The following is a 15,410-nucleotide window of genomic DNA, read 5'->3' as shown; positions in this document are numbered from 1 at the left end:
ACGATAAGTGGGACTAAGTGAAAATGAATGGGCAGGTGAATAACAAAGTCCTTTGAAAGCAAGTAAATGACGCGGCAGATGAAGGGCACGCATGTCTATTGTGCAAATTCATTCAGTGGTTATCTCATAATACACTTGTCACGTCCTTATTAACACGAACCTGACCCACCGTGAACAGAAACATAACCAGGGAAAAAGGAGGAGGAATAAACACACGCCTGTCCATAATAAAACTGGCTCTTGAAGACTCAGCGGCAGCCCTGCACTGGAGACTGACGACTTGCGCGGCTGTGATCTCCGCCCTGCAGCGGACCCTCGACTGCCCTGCACTGCGGCTCTGGAGGCCCCGACTCAGTGCATGGGAAAGAAATCCTCACTATCAGAAAACAGAGGGGCAATTTGCTGCTCTCCCTTTCCGGCCCAACACGTCACCCATCAACCGGGTACCTACGAAGAGGCTTTCAGAGGAGGCGCCCAAGGTCTCCCAGGCCCGCCCCTGCCCAATCACACTCCGCTCAGCTCCCTCAACTTTTGGCCTCCAGGAAGTTTGCAGCGTTCTCACGCTTGGCAGGAAGTTCCCGCCAAAGCTTCCGGAAAATCCTTTAAAAAACACCGCTTGCGCTGGGCGGGGCTTGGTGAGCTCTCACCCCTATCTCCAAGTTCCGGGTGTTGTCGCGAGGCCTGCTCTGTCCGGAACTTCCGGTTCCGGTCAGGGTCCGTGGTCTCGGCCTAACGATGCGGTCCCGGGTTCTGTGGGGCGCTGCTCGGTGGCTGTGGCCCCGCGGGACCGTTGGCCCAGCCCGCCGGTCCCTGAGCTCCGGTAGCCCGCCGCTGGAGGAGCTGTTCGCTCGGGGCGGGCCCTTGCGGACCTTCCTCGAGCGCCAGGCGGGGTCTGAAGCCCATTTGAAGGTCAGGAGGCCTGAGTTGCTGGCGGTGATCAAACTGCTGAACGAGAAGGAGCAGGAACTGCGGGAGACTGAGCACTTGCTGCACGGTAAGGGTCGGGCCCGGGGGAGAGGCGTCAGAGCACATTCTTGACTCTTCGTTTGACTTTTCCACTGCCCACACTACCCGAGTTTGAAACTCTTTACTCACTTGCAGCCGTTTTTATTTTGGATCAGCGGTCAGGACATCATTACGTGCTGTGATCGCATCCTCTCCTGTGGGCTCTCTTGTGCTCCTTTGCCACGGTGCTCTGCCCCCTTTAACATGCTTATTAGTTGCGGACTCGGGCAAGAGCTCATTAGCTCAGCAAGGATAAATAAGGCACTGTCCCTGTGATGGGCTCCACAGCGGTGTTTCTCAAAGTGTGGTGGGGAGACCCATTTGCAGTAGTATCAGGGCAGTGCTTGTTAATAGCAGACTTAGGACTCAGAATCTCAGACCTATACGTGGGTAAAGGTACTAAATTGGGAAATTCAGTATGGCCTAAGTATAGAATAGGTGGGACATGATGTCATAGAAACATGAAGCCAGAAAAATAGTTAAGAACCTTGCAAGACAAAGAATTTGGATTTATTTTTTATAGACCATGGAAAGTTAGCATATGTTTTTAAGCAGAGAATTCACGTCTTTGTAAAGAAAAGTTAATGGTGGCATGCGCTGAGGATGAATTGGAGTATTCTCCAGAAACCCTGGTGGCTGACAGGCCAGGAAGGAGGCAGTTGAAACAATCCAAAGAAGAAATGGTGATAGGCATAGGTCTGACTCACAAAACATTTTGAGGAACAAGTTAGGATTTAGTGGCTTATGCCCTGAGAAGGAGGAAGGAGAGAGTTAGTTCTAAGAAAAGTCTTAGGTTTCTGGCTTCAGCACGAGTGGTACTGTTAAGATGAAAGTATAAAAGTTGGACCGAATTTTTTAAAAAGATGAGTTTTGCATTGAATGCCATATTAAGTTAAAAATACCTCTGAAAAGGAATTCCAATAAAGATATCTATACTAGTCTAGGAGAAAAAATTACTGACATAGGAGAAAAATTGAGCCCAAATAATCATATGAGGGCTCTCGAGATATACAGTACATGGTAAATTAAACCTTAGAAATAGATGAGAACACTCAGGGAAAATGTGTTAAGATAGAAACAAGTCTAACAAGGCCAGAAATACACAGTATTTGAGGAGCAGGCAGAGAAGAAGGCTATAAAAGGTCAAGAAAAAAACAGCCAGAGCTTTGTGACCTTGAAGTAGATAAATAAATGAAGCTGTAGAAGCCAATAGAAAATTTCAAAAAGTAAGAGATCCTTGGCCAGGCGTGGTGGCTCACGCCTCTAATCCCAGCACTTTGAGAGGCTCAGGTGGGCGGATCACTTGAGCCCAGGAGTTCGAGACCAGCCTGGGCAACATGGCAAAACCCTGTCTCTACAAACAATGCAAAATTAGCTGGGCGTGGTGATGCGTGCCTGTGGTCCCAGCTACTTGAGAGGCTGAGGTGGGAGAATTGCTTGAACCCGGGAGGTGGAGGTTGCAGTGAGCCAAGATGGTGCCACTGCACTCCAGCCTGGGTGACAGCACAAGACCCTGCCTCAAAAAAAAAAAAAAAAAAAATCCTCAGTACCTGACATAGAAAGGTAAAACTCAACCTGTTCAGCTCACACTGAAATAAGTCTTTAGATTTGGTAATTTTGTCATTGGTAACTTGAATAAAAATAGTCGTGATATGATTATAGAATCCAGTGTAACAGCTTGAGAAGTAAATTAGAGTTAACAGGAGAAAAGTTATAAAAATGGCATTTTATCTCCAGAAATCTGGGTGGGAAAAGAGGGGTGACAATAAGCAGCTACTTAAAGGGTTGAAAAGAAAAGGACCCATTTATAATGGGAAACCATAAACATCTTTGTAGGCAAAGGGGAAGGCAGGCACATGGTAGGTGTCCAGTAAACATATGTTGATTTATCATATTCAAGAGAAATTAAAGAAGTAGTATATTACCATTGCCTGTGAGTAACTCCTCATTCTAAACCCTTTAGAGCTGCGCTGTCCAATATAGTAGCCAGTAGCCACACAGCTGTTGAGCTATTTGTGGCTAGTCTGAATTGAGGTGTGTAAGTGTAAAATACATATAGATTTCAAACACTTGGTATAAAAAGTAATATTTTTATGTTAATTACATGTTGAAATAATATTTGGAGCATATTGGGTTAAATAAAATATAGTATTAGAATTAAATTACTTCTAGACTCTAGTTCCAATCTCCTTAGCTTTGCAGAACTGAAAGGCACCTTAGAGATCATCCAGCTCAGAACTTTCATTTCATTCTTGTCATAACTGAGAGAAGTTGAGCCTATTGCCCTAACAGTACCTTAGCGATTAAGCTAGGGCTAGAATTCATTTTTGCTTTTCCTAACTCAACACATTTTCCATTCTACCAAATTTCTTCCATACCATCTGCTTGCCAAAATAATTTTCAGCAGTGCTTCCTGTACTTGCTTATCTCAGTTTTGCTGTTGTTATTCTCTCTCCTTGAGTTAATCTTTCTTTCCTTTTTCTGCCCATTCCAAAACCAACAGATTCCTTCAAGGTGCAACTGTTTTAATATTTAATCACATAGTGTATTAGTCTGTTTTCACACTGCTGATAAAGACATACCCAAGACAGGGTAATTTTTAAGAAAAAGAGGTTTAATAGACTCACAGTTCCACGTGGCTGGGGAGGCCTCCCAATCATGGTGGAAGGCAAAAGGCACGTCTTACATGGCAGCAGACAAGAGATAGAACTTGTGCAGGGGAACTCTTCTTTATAAAACCATCAGATCTTGTAAGACTTATTCACTATCATGAGAACAGCACAGGAAATACCTGCCCCCATGATTCAGTAACCTCCCACTGGGTCCCTCCCACAACGTGGGAATTGTGGGAGCTACAAATCAAAATGAGATTTGGGTGGGGACACAGCCAAACCATGTCACATAGGGGTTTAGGTTATTTTTTGTTTTTCTCTTCTAGAAAAATATAAAGAAACTAAAATTATCTATAATGCTTTCTTGAGGGCAGGTCTTATATATGTATTATCCCACTTCCCAGCATGGTTCGTTCTTAATAGATAAGCATACAAACTGATGCTTTGTAAGGGTTTGAACTTTCAATAGAGAGAACAATTAGTTAATAGCCAGAAATTTTCCCTTTCCTCCTCCTTTATATAGGCTGCATATCATCTATAGGGTAGAGGAATGAGAAAGTATGTTTTATAAGGTAAAAATGAAAATTCAAAGATGAAACAACAATAAAGGTAAAGCCAGAGAGAGAGAGAGAGAGAGAGAGAGAGAAGAGTACTTCATATAAACATTCTGTATACATTAGGCAGAATCTAATAAATGTTTTTGGGTGGATACTAAAATACTAATGAAACATTTGCTTATAAGAGAATAAATTTCTACTTTTTAATTGAATTTTAGTTTTACTGGTGTAACCGTCTGTATCCCTTCTGTCTTATTAGCTAAATGCATTCGTTATTATACAGTCTAAGTTGGAAGTCTAAAAGCATGTTTATTAAGGTGAATATTTCATGGAGATGAAATTATGGAAGAGTTTAGCTTCTTTATATTTTTATAGAAATTTGTACTTGTACTTTATCAGAAAAAAAAATTTTATACTTACATGCTTATGAAAACTAATGTATAAAATGGTGAAACTGATTGAAAGGACATTTATTGAAAGGCATTTATTGAATGGCATTTATTGAAAGGACAAGATAGACATCTTATTTTTCCCTTCAGCTATAATAACCATAAAACTATTTCCTAGAAGTCTGCTGTCAATTTAACACTAATTAAGGAAAACCTTAACTTCTGCCCTTTTTTTCCTAGATGAGAATGAGGATTTAAGGAAACTTGCAGAGAATGAAATAACTTTGTGTCAAAAAGAAATAACTCAGCTGAAGCATCAGGTATGGTATTTCTGCAAAGAATAAAGCATTTGTGCTATTCTCAGGCATTAAAGGTTATTAAAGGTTTATAAAAACAAAGAAGTGACTAGCTTGTTACTGTTTAGAATAAACTGGGTTTTTAAAATTTATTTTCTAGATTTATTGAGGTATAAATTGACCCCCAAAATTGCATATATTTAAGGTACATGATGTGATGTTTTGATATATGCATACATTTTGAAATGATTATGACTATCAATAAACTGGTTTTTAAAGAACAAACTTCACATGGTCCTGTTTTCATCATACTAAAAGTACTGTAGAGCTCTCACAGAAACATAAATGTCACAGTGATAGTATTTTCTGGAAAGGCAGCGAAATAGTGGCATATCTTCCTTCTTTTTTTTTTTTTTTTTAAGAAGACTGGAGGTAGACATGGAGCAGAAGAGGTTATATGAAAGGACTTCAAAAGTTTGTGGAAAACTGGAATTAAAAGATAAAAATATATATATAGAAACTTTAATTTATTGACATAAGTGCCACCAGCTATCAAGTTCAAGACACTTTAGTAAGCAAAAAGGTGATATACCAGCATTTAATGCATCCCTAAAGAACTGAGGGTCCTGGGAATTTAACCATGTCAATGTAGTCTTTTTTATTTTATTAACTAAGGAACAATGGGTACCCTTTACAAATTTTTTAAGATCAGGAAACAAAAAAAAAGGAGGAGCCAAATAAGGACTGTAACATGAGTGCCTATGGATTTCTCACTGAAGCTCTCAAAATTGCCTGTTTGATGAGAGGAATGAGCAGGAGCATTGGTGTAGGAGAGGACTCTGGTGAAGCTGTCCCTGCTATTTTGCTAAAACTCTGGCTAACTTTCTCAAAACCCTCATAGTAAGCAGATACTGTTCTTTGGCCCTCCAGAATGTCAATAAGCAAGGTGCCTTGAGAATCCCCAAAAAGACTATTGCCATGACTTTTGCCCCTAGCCAGTCTGCTTTTGCTTTGACTGGACCCCTTCCACCTCTTGGTGGCCATTGTTTTGATTGTGCTTTGTCTCCAGGATCATACTGGTAAAGCCATGTGTCACTTCTGGTTACAATTCAAAGAAATGCTTTAGGATCTTGATCCAATTTGTTTAAAATTTCTGTTGAAAGCTCTGCTCTTGCCTCCAGCTGATCTGCATGCAAAGGTTCTGGCACCCATCCAGTGGAAAGTTTGCTCACCTTTAATTTTTTTGTCAGAATTTTATAAGCTGAACCAGTTGAGATGTCTGTGGTGTGGCTATTGTTTCTGCTGTTAATCATCAGTCCTCTTCAATTAGGGCACAAATAAGATAATTTTTTTCTCACAAATTGATGTGGATGGTCTGCCACTGTGGACTTCTTCTTCAACATCATCTTGTCTCTACTTAAAATGAGTTATCCATTTGTAAACTGCTGATTTCTTCAGGGCATCGTCCCCATAAACTTTTCATAAAGCATCAATGATTTCACCATTCTTCCACCCAAGCTTCACCAGCAATTTACTGTTTGTTCTTGCTTCAATTTTAGCAGAGTTCATATTGCTCTGATGGGGCTCTTTGCAAACTGATACCCTTTTTAGTACCTCAAACTAGAGCCTGTGACTTGTTACAACAAGTTAGCATGAGTTTATTTTGTTACAAAATAACTTTGAAATACAACTTCTTGAAGTCCCCTGGTAGAGTGATAGTAGACTGTGAGCTCCTCAGGGCCAGGAATATTTATTTTGCATCTCTGACACTATTTAGAATGTCAGACCTAGAGTAAGTCCTCACGATTTGAAGAATTGGATTACATTGCTTTGGTTGTACATCTTTGTGAATCACAGACCATATAGAGTTAATGAAGAATAATTATATGAAATTAGAGCCACTCTTTGCTAATTCTGTAAAGCAGAGACTAAAGGTTGACAGCAATTACCTCTGGGGATAAGTGAAAGAATATGTTAGGTAAGGAAGGAGCCAGGAAGGGGGGTACTTACTTTTGAGAATCTGCTGCCCCTTTAGCCAAATGTGAAAATTACTAAAAATTAATGTTCCTATAACCTATGTTAGAGGGGGAGAATTCCACTATAAGGTGAATAGTGTAGCTCCCATTTTACCCATTTTCTAAATTAAATTTTGTGTGAATAAGAAGGATATGTGTATTAAATGTTTCTGTTCAGTGTCTAGTAATCAACAAACAGAAGTAAAATCCATTATTTGTTCAAAATTTGAATGATAATGTTGTATTGGCATAAGCTAGAGAGATGGAAAAGTAGTAACTAGCATAGCTTCTGACCAATGTCAAGTGTGATAGCAGTGTACTCAGGTATATTCAGGTTCAATTCTAGCTCTTCCACTTAACTTTTGAGTTGGGTAATGTTGAGCCACTAGATTATTCAACCCCTGTAAAGTTAGTTTCACATCTTAAGGTAGAACTGTTAATAATACCCAAGATTGTTTTAAGAATTACAGTATGTACAGTGCTTAGAATGCCTGCCATATATTAAAGAACCAATAAAATGTTGGTAGCTTTTCTTATTAATTCACCTAATCTAAGAAGTCTTTGTTCTAGATCCCCTTGATTAGAAACATACTATTGTAATGGAGAGAAGACTGATCTAGGCACAAACGTTTGTGTTCTTGTGCCTGCTTGGCCAGTAACTAACACTTCGCCCTTAAACAAGTCATTTAATCTCTGTTAAGCTGTTTCCTTTACATGTATAATTAAAGAATTGGACTAGATAATCTCTAAGGGCCTTTTTAGTTTCAAAATTACAAGTTTCTCTTCCATAATAAGAAATCTTAAAATAATACAAATGCAGTTTTGAGTGCTTTTGGTTTTCTGCCATACTAGGCCTTAATTTTCAAGAGGATGGATCTAGAATCTTCTTTTGCTTTCCACAACAGTATAATCTCCTAATCAGAGCAAGTACTTAGTTCTTATTAACTGAAGAAAGAACTGATATAAAGCATACAAGAACTCCAACAGACAATAAAACAAGCCTGAAGTTTTAGCTGAATCTTACAGCATTTATAATATGGTTGTAACATTAATACTTTATGGAAGTTACACATTATACAGTTCTAATTGGCAAGGTGGTTGAACAGTACTCAGCAATATTACATTATTTGCTTGGCGAAACTTAAATATTTAAAATTCCTGTAATCATTTAGCTTTTTATTTTTTGGTAAATTTTAAATCTTAATTATAGGAGGGGTGATATTTTTATATTTACAGATTATCTTACTTTTGGTTCCCTCAGAAGAAACAGATGAAAATGATTTGATACTGGAAGTAACTGCAGGAGTTGGAGGTCAGGAGGCAATGTTGTTTACTTCAGAGATATTTGATATGTATCAGCAATATGCTGCATTTAAAAGATGGCATTTTGAAACCCTGGAATATTTTCCAAGTGAACTAGGTCAGTAAACTATTCATTTTGTTTTGGGTAAAGTATTTAGGAAAAGAGTTGGAAAGACCATGACTAGGCTTTAGAACTTATCTGTAAGGATGCTTATGTAGTTTTATGCTCATCATTTACCTAATAAATTTGAATGCAAATACAGTAATTTTGAGATGACCTATAAAATCTAATGGAGAGTCTTTCAATAATACTAACCATCAAATTGCTAACAGTCTTTAAAAGTAGTCTTAGATGTGTTACTGATGTCAATTGATTAGCCCCATAAATGCTTTGCTTAGTACTTGTAAGCAGTAAAGATAAATATTATAACACTGAATATTTTAATATGTTTTACAGTTTCCATGTTTATCTCCTTTTATGACTTTAAAAATATACCTCAAGATAGTAGATGTGATGGTCAATTATTTATAAATGGCAGGAATAATAAAAATAATTCTATTTCCCTGTATTTTCAAGGTGGCCTTAGACAAGCATCTGCCAGCATTGGGGGTTCAGAAGCCTATAGGCACATGAAATTTGAAGGAGGTGTTCACAGAGTACAAAGAGTACCAAAGACAGAAAAGCAAGGCCGCGTCCATACTAGCACCATGACTGTAGCAATACTACCCCAGCCTACTGAGGTAAGGCATAAGCCCCTCTCCTTGGAATCCTGGGCCTAGCCCAGTGCCTTGTCCCCAGAGTAACATTCAGAGTTTACTGAATTGAGTATCTATATGGTCTTCCTTGTGTATCTTGAGTTGCATATTATCTCAGTCTAAAAAATATAATTTTATAATGCTAAAAAATTAAGGATTTGTAAATGATACAATGTTGCATTGTCTGTGTATTAGTATTTTCCTAATAAGTAGTTATTGTGAGATCATCTCTGTGGGTGAAATAATAACCTATTTAAATATGGACTGGTTGCCTTTATAATGACTTCTGCCTTGTGTGACTAGATTGTGGGGTATTAACAGCAACAATCCTATTTAACAAAGGTAATTACTTAACAGAATTGCTGCTTCATAACCTAGTTACATTAAAATGAAAGTATATTGTTATACTGTTCATATTGAGTGTACTTTATTCTCACAAAGCAAATTCTCAGTCTATATTTTTAAGATAACTTAGTGTAGGAGTTCTGTTTTGCCTCATTGCCCTTCTGCTGAAAAGTGATAGCAGATATCTGACTTGTTTTTCAGAATGAACTGTGAATGCTTTGAGAAGGAACTCTTAGTGGTTCCTATGCTACTTTTGGGAAAAAGTGCTATTTGGCTCTCTAATAGGCTTAATGGAGTTCCTTTCTTTAGGTCTTATTAGTTTCTTTAGATCTAATTTTTGTGTGAAGCATAGGTGAGAAACTAAGCAGTTAAGGGAGAGGGTAAAGTAGAATAAATGACAGAAGCCACACCTAGAAACCTAGTCACTTACATTTAAGCATCTTGGGGTGGAAGTTTTCAGGAAAAGATGAGAGACTGAGGTCCATGTATCATCTAATTCCTCTAGCAACCATAAGAGGGAGTCACACAGGGAGACATAGAGGTAGAAGGCCCAGGGAATGGTAGGATTCTTACTGTCAGCATTGCAGAGATGTCACAGAATGGTTCTTAGTTGTTCATGAAACAGTGCTTTTGATGGTGGCTCCCAGGACAAAGCATCACCTTGACCTCAGATCCCAGTGTTGAGGAATTGAGACTCATGACTTCTTGGCCACTTGCATTTCCATTTGGCTCATCTTTGCCTCCAAATATGTTTGAAATAAAACGAAACAGGCCCTTCCCACAGTTCTCAAGCTACCATTTTTTTTTTCCTGCTGCTAGGCTCTTTAAACTCAGAAAAATTTGAAAAAACCTTACCTTAGCTCACACATTCAGTTCTAAAAGTAGGCAGAATAGTATCAAGTTCTGCTGTTTCTGTGGTAAGAAATGGGTAAAGAGAAGCCAGGTTTTTGAGGACTAGAAAGGATTTGTTTTTCAAAACTGTACAGTCCTGTACTATTTCGACTCCCTACTCTTCCAAAAAACAAAAAAGTTTTAAAATGGTATCCTTCTAGCTACTCTCTCGTCTTAAAATTAAACCTCCCAAATATATGAATTCTGTACGTGTTGTATATTCTTAAATTGGTCGCTCTTGCCTTTATAAAGTTGATACATGTAATCTTTTAAAATCCCAACTTTTCTTCTGTATAGATTAATCTGGTGATTAATCCGAAAGATTTGAGAATTGACACTAAGCGAGCCAGTGGAGCTGGGGGACAGCATGTAAATACCACAGACAGTGCTGTCCGGATAGTTCATCTTCCAACAGGTGTGTACTTATTCCTTCAATATATGACACCAAAGAAATCAATTTTGGAATAATTTGACTAATTTTCCACTGAAATAGATCCTCAGTTACCAGAGAAGTGTATACTACTAAGGATTGTTATTAAATATTTGATTTACTTAGAATCCTTACCTGATACTCTGTGGGATAATTGCAAGGCGAGGAAGAGGGAGGGATCCAAACTCAGGGAATGTCTGTATTAATTACTATTTATAGAAGGTGTGGATGGTCCTTTCAAGTGGAGTTCTGAGTTTTACACTTAAAAAGAAAATTCTCATAATGAACTAATTATCATGGGTTCTTTATCAGAGAATGCTCTAAATCATTGGTTTTGAGCCTTTTTGCAGGGGAGGGGAACATGGCTTCCTTTAAAAAAAAATGATATATATGAAAGCACTGGACCTCCTACTCAGAAACACATATACAGTTTTGCATATAATTGCAGGGGCTTCTTTCCATTAAGTTCATTCACGTACTTCGAGGGGATCTGATTCTAGATAGTTAGGCAAAGAGACTATATCGAAATCTCCAGTATATTATAGCTCGAACTAAACGTCTTTCACAAGTATCACCACAGTGATTCACATGTGATAAAGAGCATAGGGATAGCAAATCTCAGTTATCTAGAAAGGAAACAAGAATCTTACTATGACTGATCTCAAATGGGCATAGTCCCTATTAACTAATAGTGGTTGAGGCCAGTACTGGATTGTTACGACTTTGTTCTTTTAATTATGAGAATATCCTTATGTTAAACTGGATGATGTCTTAGGTAATACAGAATATGAAACAAAAATTGGGGGAAAAAATGGATAGCCTAAAAAAATTAAGTGATTTTCTCTAGTAATAGGATTTTTCATATATCTTAGTTTCTATAAGTAGTTGTTACTTTTAAAACATGGTGGCTAGCTGAGGGGAAACAATCTGTATTAAATGATTTATGCTTATTGTTTAGTATGTATGCCTTCAGTATAGAAATACTTTGTGCTAGGCCAGGCGCGGTGGCTCACGCCTGTAATCCCAGCACTTTGGGAGGCCAAGGCAGGCGGATCACGAGGTCAGGAGATCGAGACCATCCTGGCTAACAAGGTGAAACCCCGTCTCTACTAAAAATACAAAAAAAAATTAGCCGGGCATGGTGGCGGGTACCTGTAGTCCCAGCTACTTGGGAGGCTGAGGCAGGAGAATCGCTTGAATCCGGGAGGCAGAGCTTGCAGTGAGCCGAGATCGCGCCACTGCACTCCAGCCTGGGCGACAGAGCGAGACTCCATCTCAAACAAAAGAAAGAAAGAAATACTTTGTGCTATTTGTGCTATTGCTCAAACTTAAATTTTCAGTTTTCTGATAAACTGCAAAAGTTAAGCTTATAGGCTCTCCCTTTAAGTCCTCTGTTTTTTCCCCTCATAAAGGAAGAAGAAAAAGGATGAGGAGGGAAAGGAGTATTCCTTGATAATAAGTAAAGAAGATTTTTCTATTAAAACTTTTTTAATTCTCGTAACACTATTCAGGTGTTGTTTCTGAATGTCAACAAGAGAGATCTCAGCTGAAAAATAAAGAGCTGGCTATGACAAAGTTACGTGCAAAACTGTACAGCATGCATCTAGAAGAAGAAACAAATAAAAGACAGAATGCTAGAAAAATTCAGGTAAAAAATGAATTTTAAAAATGCTTTTAAAGGATAGAAATATTTTTATATAACTCAGCTTTTTTTTAATAACTCGGTTTTTCTATATCATATTTGTTTTAACCTGTGTTGAAAACAATTCAAGTAGTCTAAGGGCTATCCTTCTTTGATAGTAATCTTACACCTCTGCCCTGTTTTCTATATTCAAAGGTATTGTTCTCACTTTTAATCCGTTACTAAAAATAAAGATATATACTGAGTCCTCATTCATTTTTAATCCTTTGAAATTTTAATTAGAAAGTTGGAAAGCAAACTCATCTTGGCTTTCTTCCTGTTTGGTATTTAATTTTTGTTGTTGTTGTTTGTTATTGAGATGGAGTTTCACTCTTGTCACCCAGGCTGGAGTGCAGTGGCGTGATCTCAGCTCACTGCGACCTCCACCTCCCCGGTTCAAGCAATTCTCCTGCAGCAGCCTCCTGAGTAGCTGGGATTATAGGCGCCTGCCACCACACCCGGCTAATTTTTTGTATTTTTAGTAGAGACGGGGTTTCGCCATGTTGGGCAGGCTGGTCTCGAACTCCTGACCTCAGGTGATCCACCCACCTCAGCCTCCCAAAGTGCTGGGATTACAGGTATGAGCCACCGCACCTGGCCGGTATTTAATTTTATAACTACAGAGCCTTTTAAGAATTCCTCAATATGGGAAACTCACCACCTTGTTACCACGGAAGATGACTGCATTAATTCACAGAGATTATATGTATTCGCGACTATAGGAATAGCAACTATGTGCCAGACTCTATAGTCATCATCACTGTGTAGTAGACACTGTATTTTGCAGATCGGGAAACTAAGTTGGCCCGGGGTCATAGAACATTGAAGTGGCTGAGGCAGGATTCAGATATTAATCTGATTTTAGAGTACATGTTCTTTTTTCCATATCATGTTCCCATGTCATTTGAGATTCTAAGTGTTTAAAACCTGGTTCTCACATTTTGATTCATGTTATAAATCAAGAACTTAAGTCTCCAAATAAGTTAAATTTGTAGGTTTAAATTGCCCTGAATCTAACTGCATCTCATCTTTTTCTGTATATACAGATTGGAAGTAAAGGAAGATCAGAGAAAATAAGAACATACAATTTTCCACAGAACCGGGTCACAGATCACAGAATAAACAAGACACTGCATGATCTTGAAACTTTTATGCGAGGAGATTATCTACTGGATGAACTTGTACAGTCATTGAAGGAATACGCCGATTATGAATCTTTAGTAGAAATTATTTCCCAAAAAGTTTAAGTTGATTTGTTATTTATAGACTTTCGTAGCTTAGAAAAATTCTACAGTACATCCACATAGGGTGAAAATACCCTTATTCTCTTAAAAAACATGAGTTAACACAGTTGGAGGTAATATGCATATTCTGAAGTCATAGATAATTTACACAGATCTCTCTCAATGCATTAGCAAAAATCATACAATATACAGATGGTCCTCAATTTACATTGTGGATAATTCCCAATAAACCCATCATGGGTTAAAAATGCATATAGCGTTAGCAACACAGCAGTCTCCTACTTAATGACAGCTTGACTTAACAATTTTCCAACTTTACCATGGTGTGAAAGAGGTATGATTCCTAAGTCCTAAGGAGCTCCTCAGCTTGAAATGGGGCTGCATCCCTATAAATCCATCATAAAGTCAAAAAATCCTAAAACATAAGTTGGTGACCATCTGTAATCATGACGTGGTGGTAAATCTCGGACGCTTCCTTACAATAAGTAGACAAAGGAAAATCATCCTTTGTCCTAACTTTTAAGAGGGATGAAAGAGAGCTATGATGTCCTAGGACTAAGAGTATCCCAGGAAAGAATACCCTTGAAAGGGTCTCCCCTTCCCCATGGTGAAGTCAGGCCTAATGGAGAGAGAGTGGCTACAGCCTACTCAATGATGGGGAAATTCCCTGTCTTGCCCTGGGCCAGAGCTGGTGTACAGCTGGTGGATCAGGTCTTAAAAGCAAAGAACCTCACACTCTCGACTGGTAAGCCAGAAGCCTCTTGCTAGGGTGTGAGCAAAACTTGGACAGGAACTCTCAGTAGATGTTTGTGTTTGTCAAGATTCTCCAGACAAACTTCCTTAAAAGGATTGGCTTATGTTATTATTAAGTCTAACAAGTCCAAAAGCTGGAGTGTGAGGCAGGAGGCTGGAAACCCAGGAAAGCTGATGGTGCAGGTCCAGTCCAAAGGTATTTGTTGGAGGATTCTCTTGTTCTGGGAAGAGGACGGTCTTTTTTTCTCTTCAGACCTTCACCTGACTGGATCAAGCCCACTAACATCGAGGAGGGCAGTCTGCATTACTCAAGAGTTCACTGATTGATTTAAATGTCAATCTCATGTAAAAGCACCCTCACAGAAACACCTAGAATAATGTTTGACCTTATAATTGGAAAATCAGAGCAAAAGTTAAATCTCTAAAAAAAAAAAAGTATGACCCAGTAGCTAGGAACCTGTGGCCCCGCCAAGTTGACACATAAAATTAACTGTCACAGTATCATCTTAGAAGTGAAAGAAGCCCCTTTATCCTGTAGTGCCCCTCTACCACCACCTACTGACAAAGAACATGGTGCTATCTGGCATGGGAGAAATGTTCAGTTTGCTATGGCTTGTATGTGTCCCCTCAAATTCAAGTGTTGCCAATGTGACAGCATCAAGAGGTGGGGCCTTTAAGAGATCACTAGGCCATGAGGGATTTTCTTAGGACTGGGATGAAGGCCCTTAATAAAAGAGGTTTCAGGGAGCATCCTGCTAGCTTGCCTTCTGTATGTGAGAACACAGCAAGAAAGCCCTAGTCAACAAGTGCCAGCTCCTTGATCTTAAGACTTCCCATCCTCCAGAACTGTGAGAAATACATTTCTGTTCCTTATAAATTACCCAGTCTCCTGTATTCTGTTATAGCGGCACAAAATGAAGATACCATACCTGAACACCTGAACATTCTTCACAAGGTAGTAAATGCACTGCTTTATTCTGGTCTCAGTATTGTGTGCTTAATAACGAAATGAGAAAGGGTGGATCAGGGCATAGGATGAACAAGTTACTGCTAGACCTCTCACAATGCCACTAATGGGTAAGATTGTACTTTCATCATTCTTGTCTCTTCGGAAGCTAACACCATGCTATAATA

The 15,410-nt window shown here is 38.8% G+C and overlaps 1 protein-coding gene across 4 annotated transcripts; it reads left to right on the top strand.

Moving 5' to 3' along the window:
- The first annotated feature begins 171 nt into the window (after positions 1-171).
- Positions 172-15,156, top strand: MTRF1L (mitochondrial translation release factor 1 like). 4 transcript variants are annotated; one of them, XM_054491203.2, is made up of 7 exons: positions 173-994; positions 4,804-4,883; positions 8,111-8,294; positions 8,754-8,917; positions 10,466-10,583; positions 12,110-12,246; positions 13,326-15,156. In XM_054491203.2, the coding sequence occupies exons 1-7, from the start codon at positions 736-738 to the stop codon at positions 13,524-13,526; spliced, it is 1,143 nt and encodes a 380-aa protein (XP_054347178.2). In that variant the 5' UTR covers positions 173-735; the 3' UTR covers positions 13,527-15,156. The 4 variants fall into 4 exon arrangements, with proteins under 4 accessions (XP_054347179.2, XP_054347178.2, XP_054347180.2 ...); XM_054491204.2 differs by lacking the exon at positions 13,326-15,156 and having other exon boundaries at positions 172-994; positions 12,011-12,241; XM_054491205.2 differs by lacking the exon at positions 12,110-12,246 and having other exon boundaries at positions 605-994.
- The last annotated feature ends 254 nt before the right edge of the window (positions 15,157-15,410 follow it).

This window comes from Pongo pygmaeus, chromosome 5 (assembly GCF_028885625.2).
Source record: "Pongo pygmaeus isolate AG05252 chromosome 5, NHGRI_mPonPyg2-v2.0_pri, whole genome shotgun sequence".
In the NCBI taxonomy this organism is placed as follows: domain Eukaryota; kingdom Metazoa; phylum Chordata; class Mammalia; order Primates; family Hominidae; genus Pongo; species Pongo pygmaeus.
The sequence above is the reverse complement of the archived record's forward strand: the minus strand, read 5'-3'. Positions and strand labels throughout refer to the sequence as shown.

What these genes read in the sequence shown, in the direction of transcription:
- MTRF1L (XM_054491203.2), top strand. Translation starts at nt 736, where the DNA reads ATGCGGTCCCGGGTTCTGTGGGGCGCTGCTCGGTGGCTGTGGCCCCGC. An exon ending in GACTGAGCACTTGCTGCACG is followed by an intron (nt 995 to 4,803) that starts GTAAGGGTCGGG and finishes TTTTTTTCCTAG; the next exon opens with ATGAGAATGAGGATTTAAGG. An exon ending in TACTACCCCAGCCTACTGAG is followed by an intron (nt 8,918 to 10,465) that starts GTAAGGCATAAG and finishes TCTTCTGTATAG; the next exon opens with ATTAATCTGGTGATTAATCC.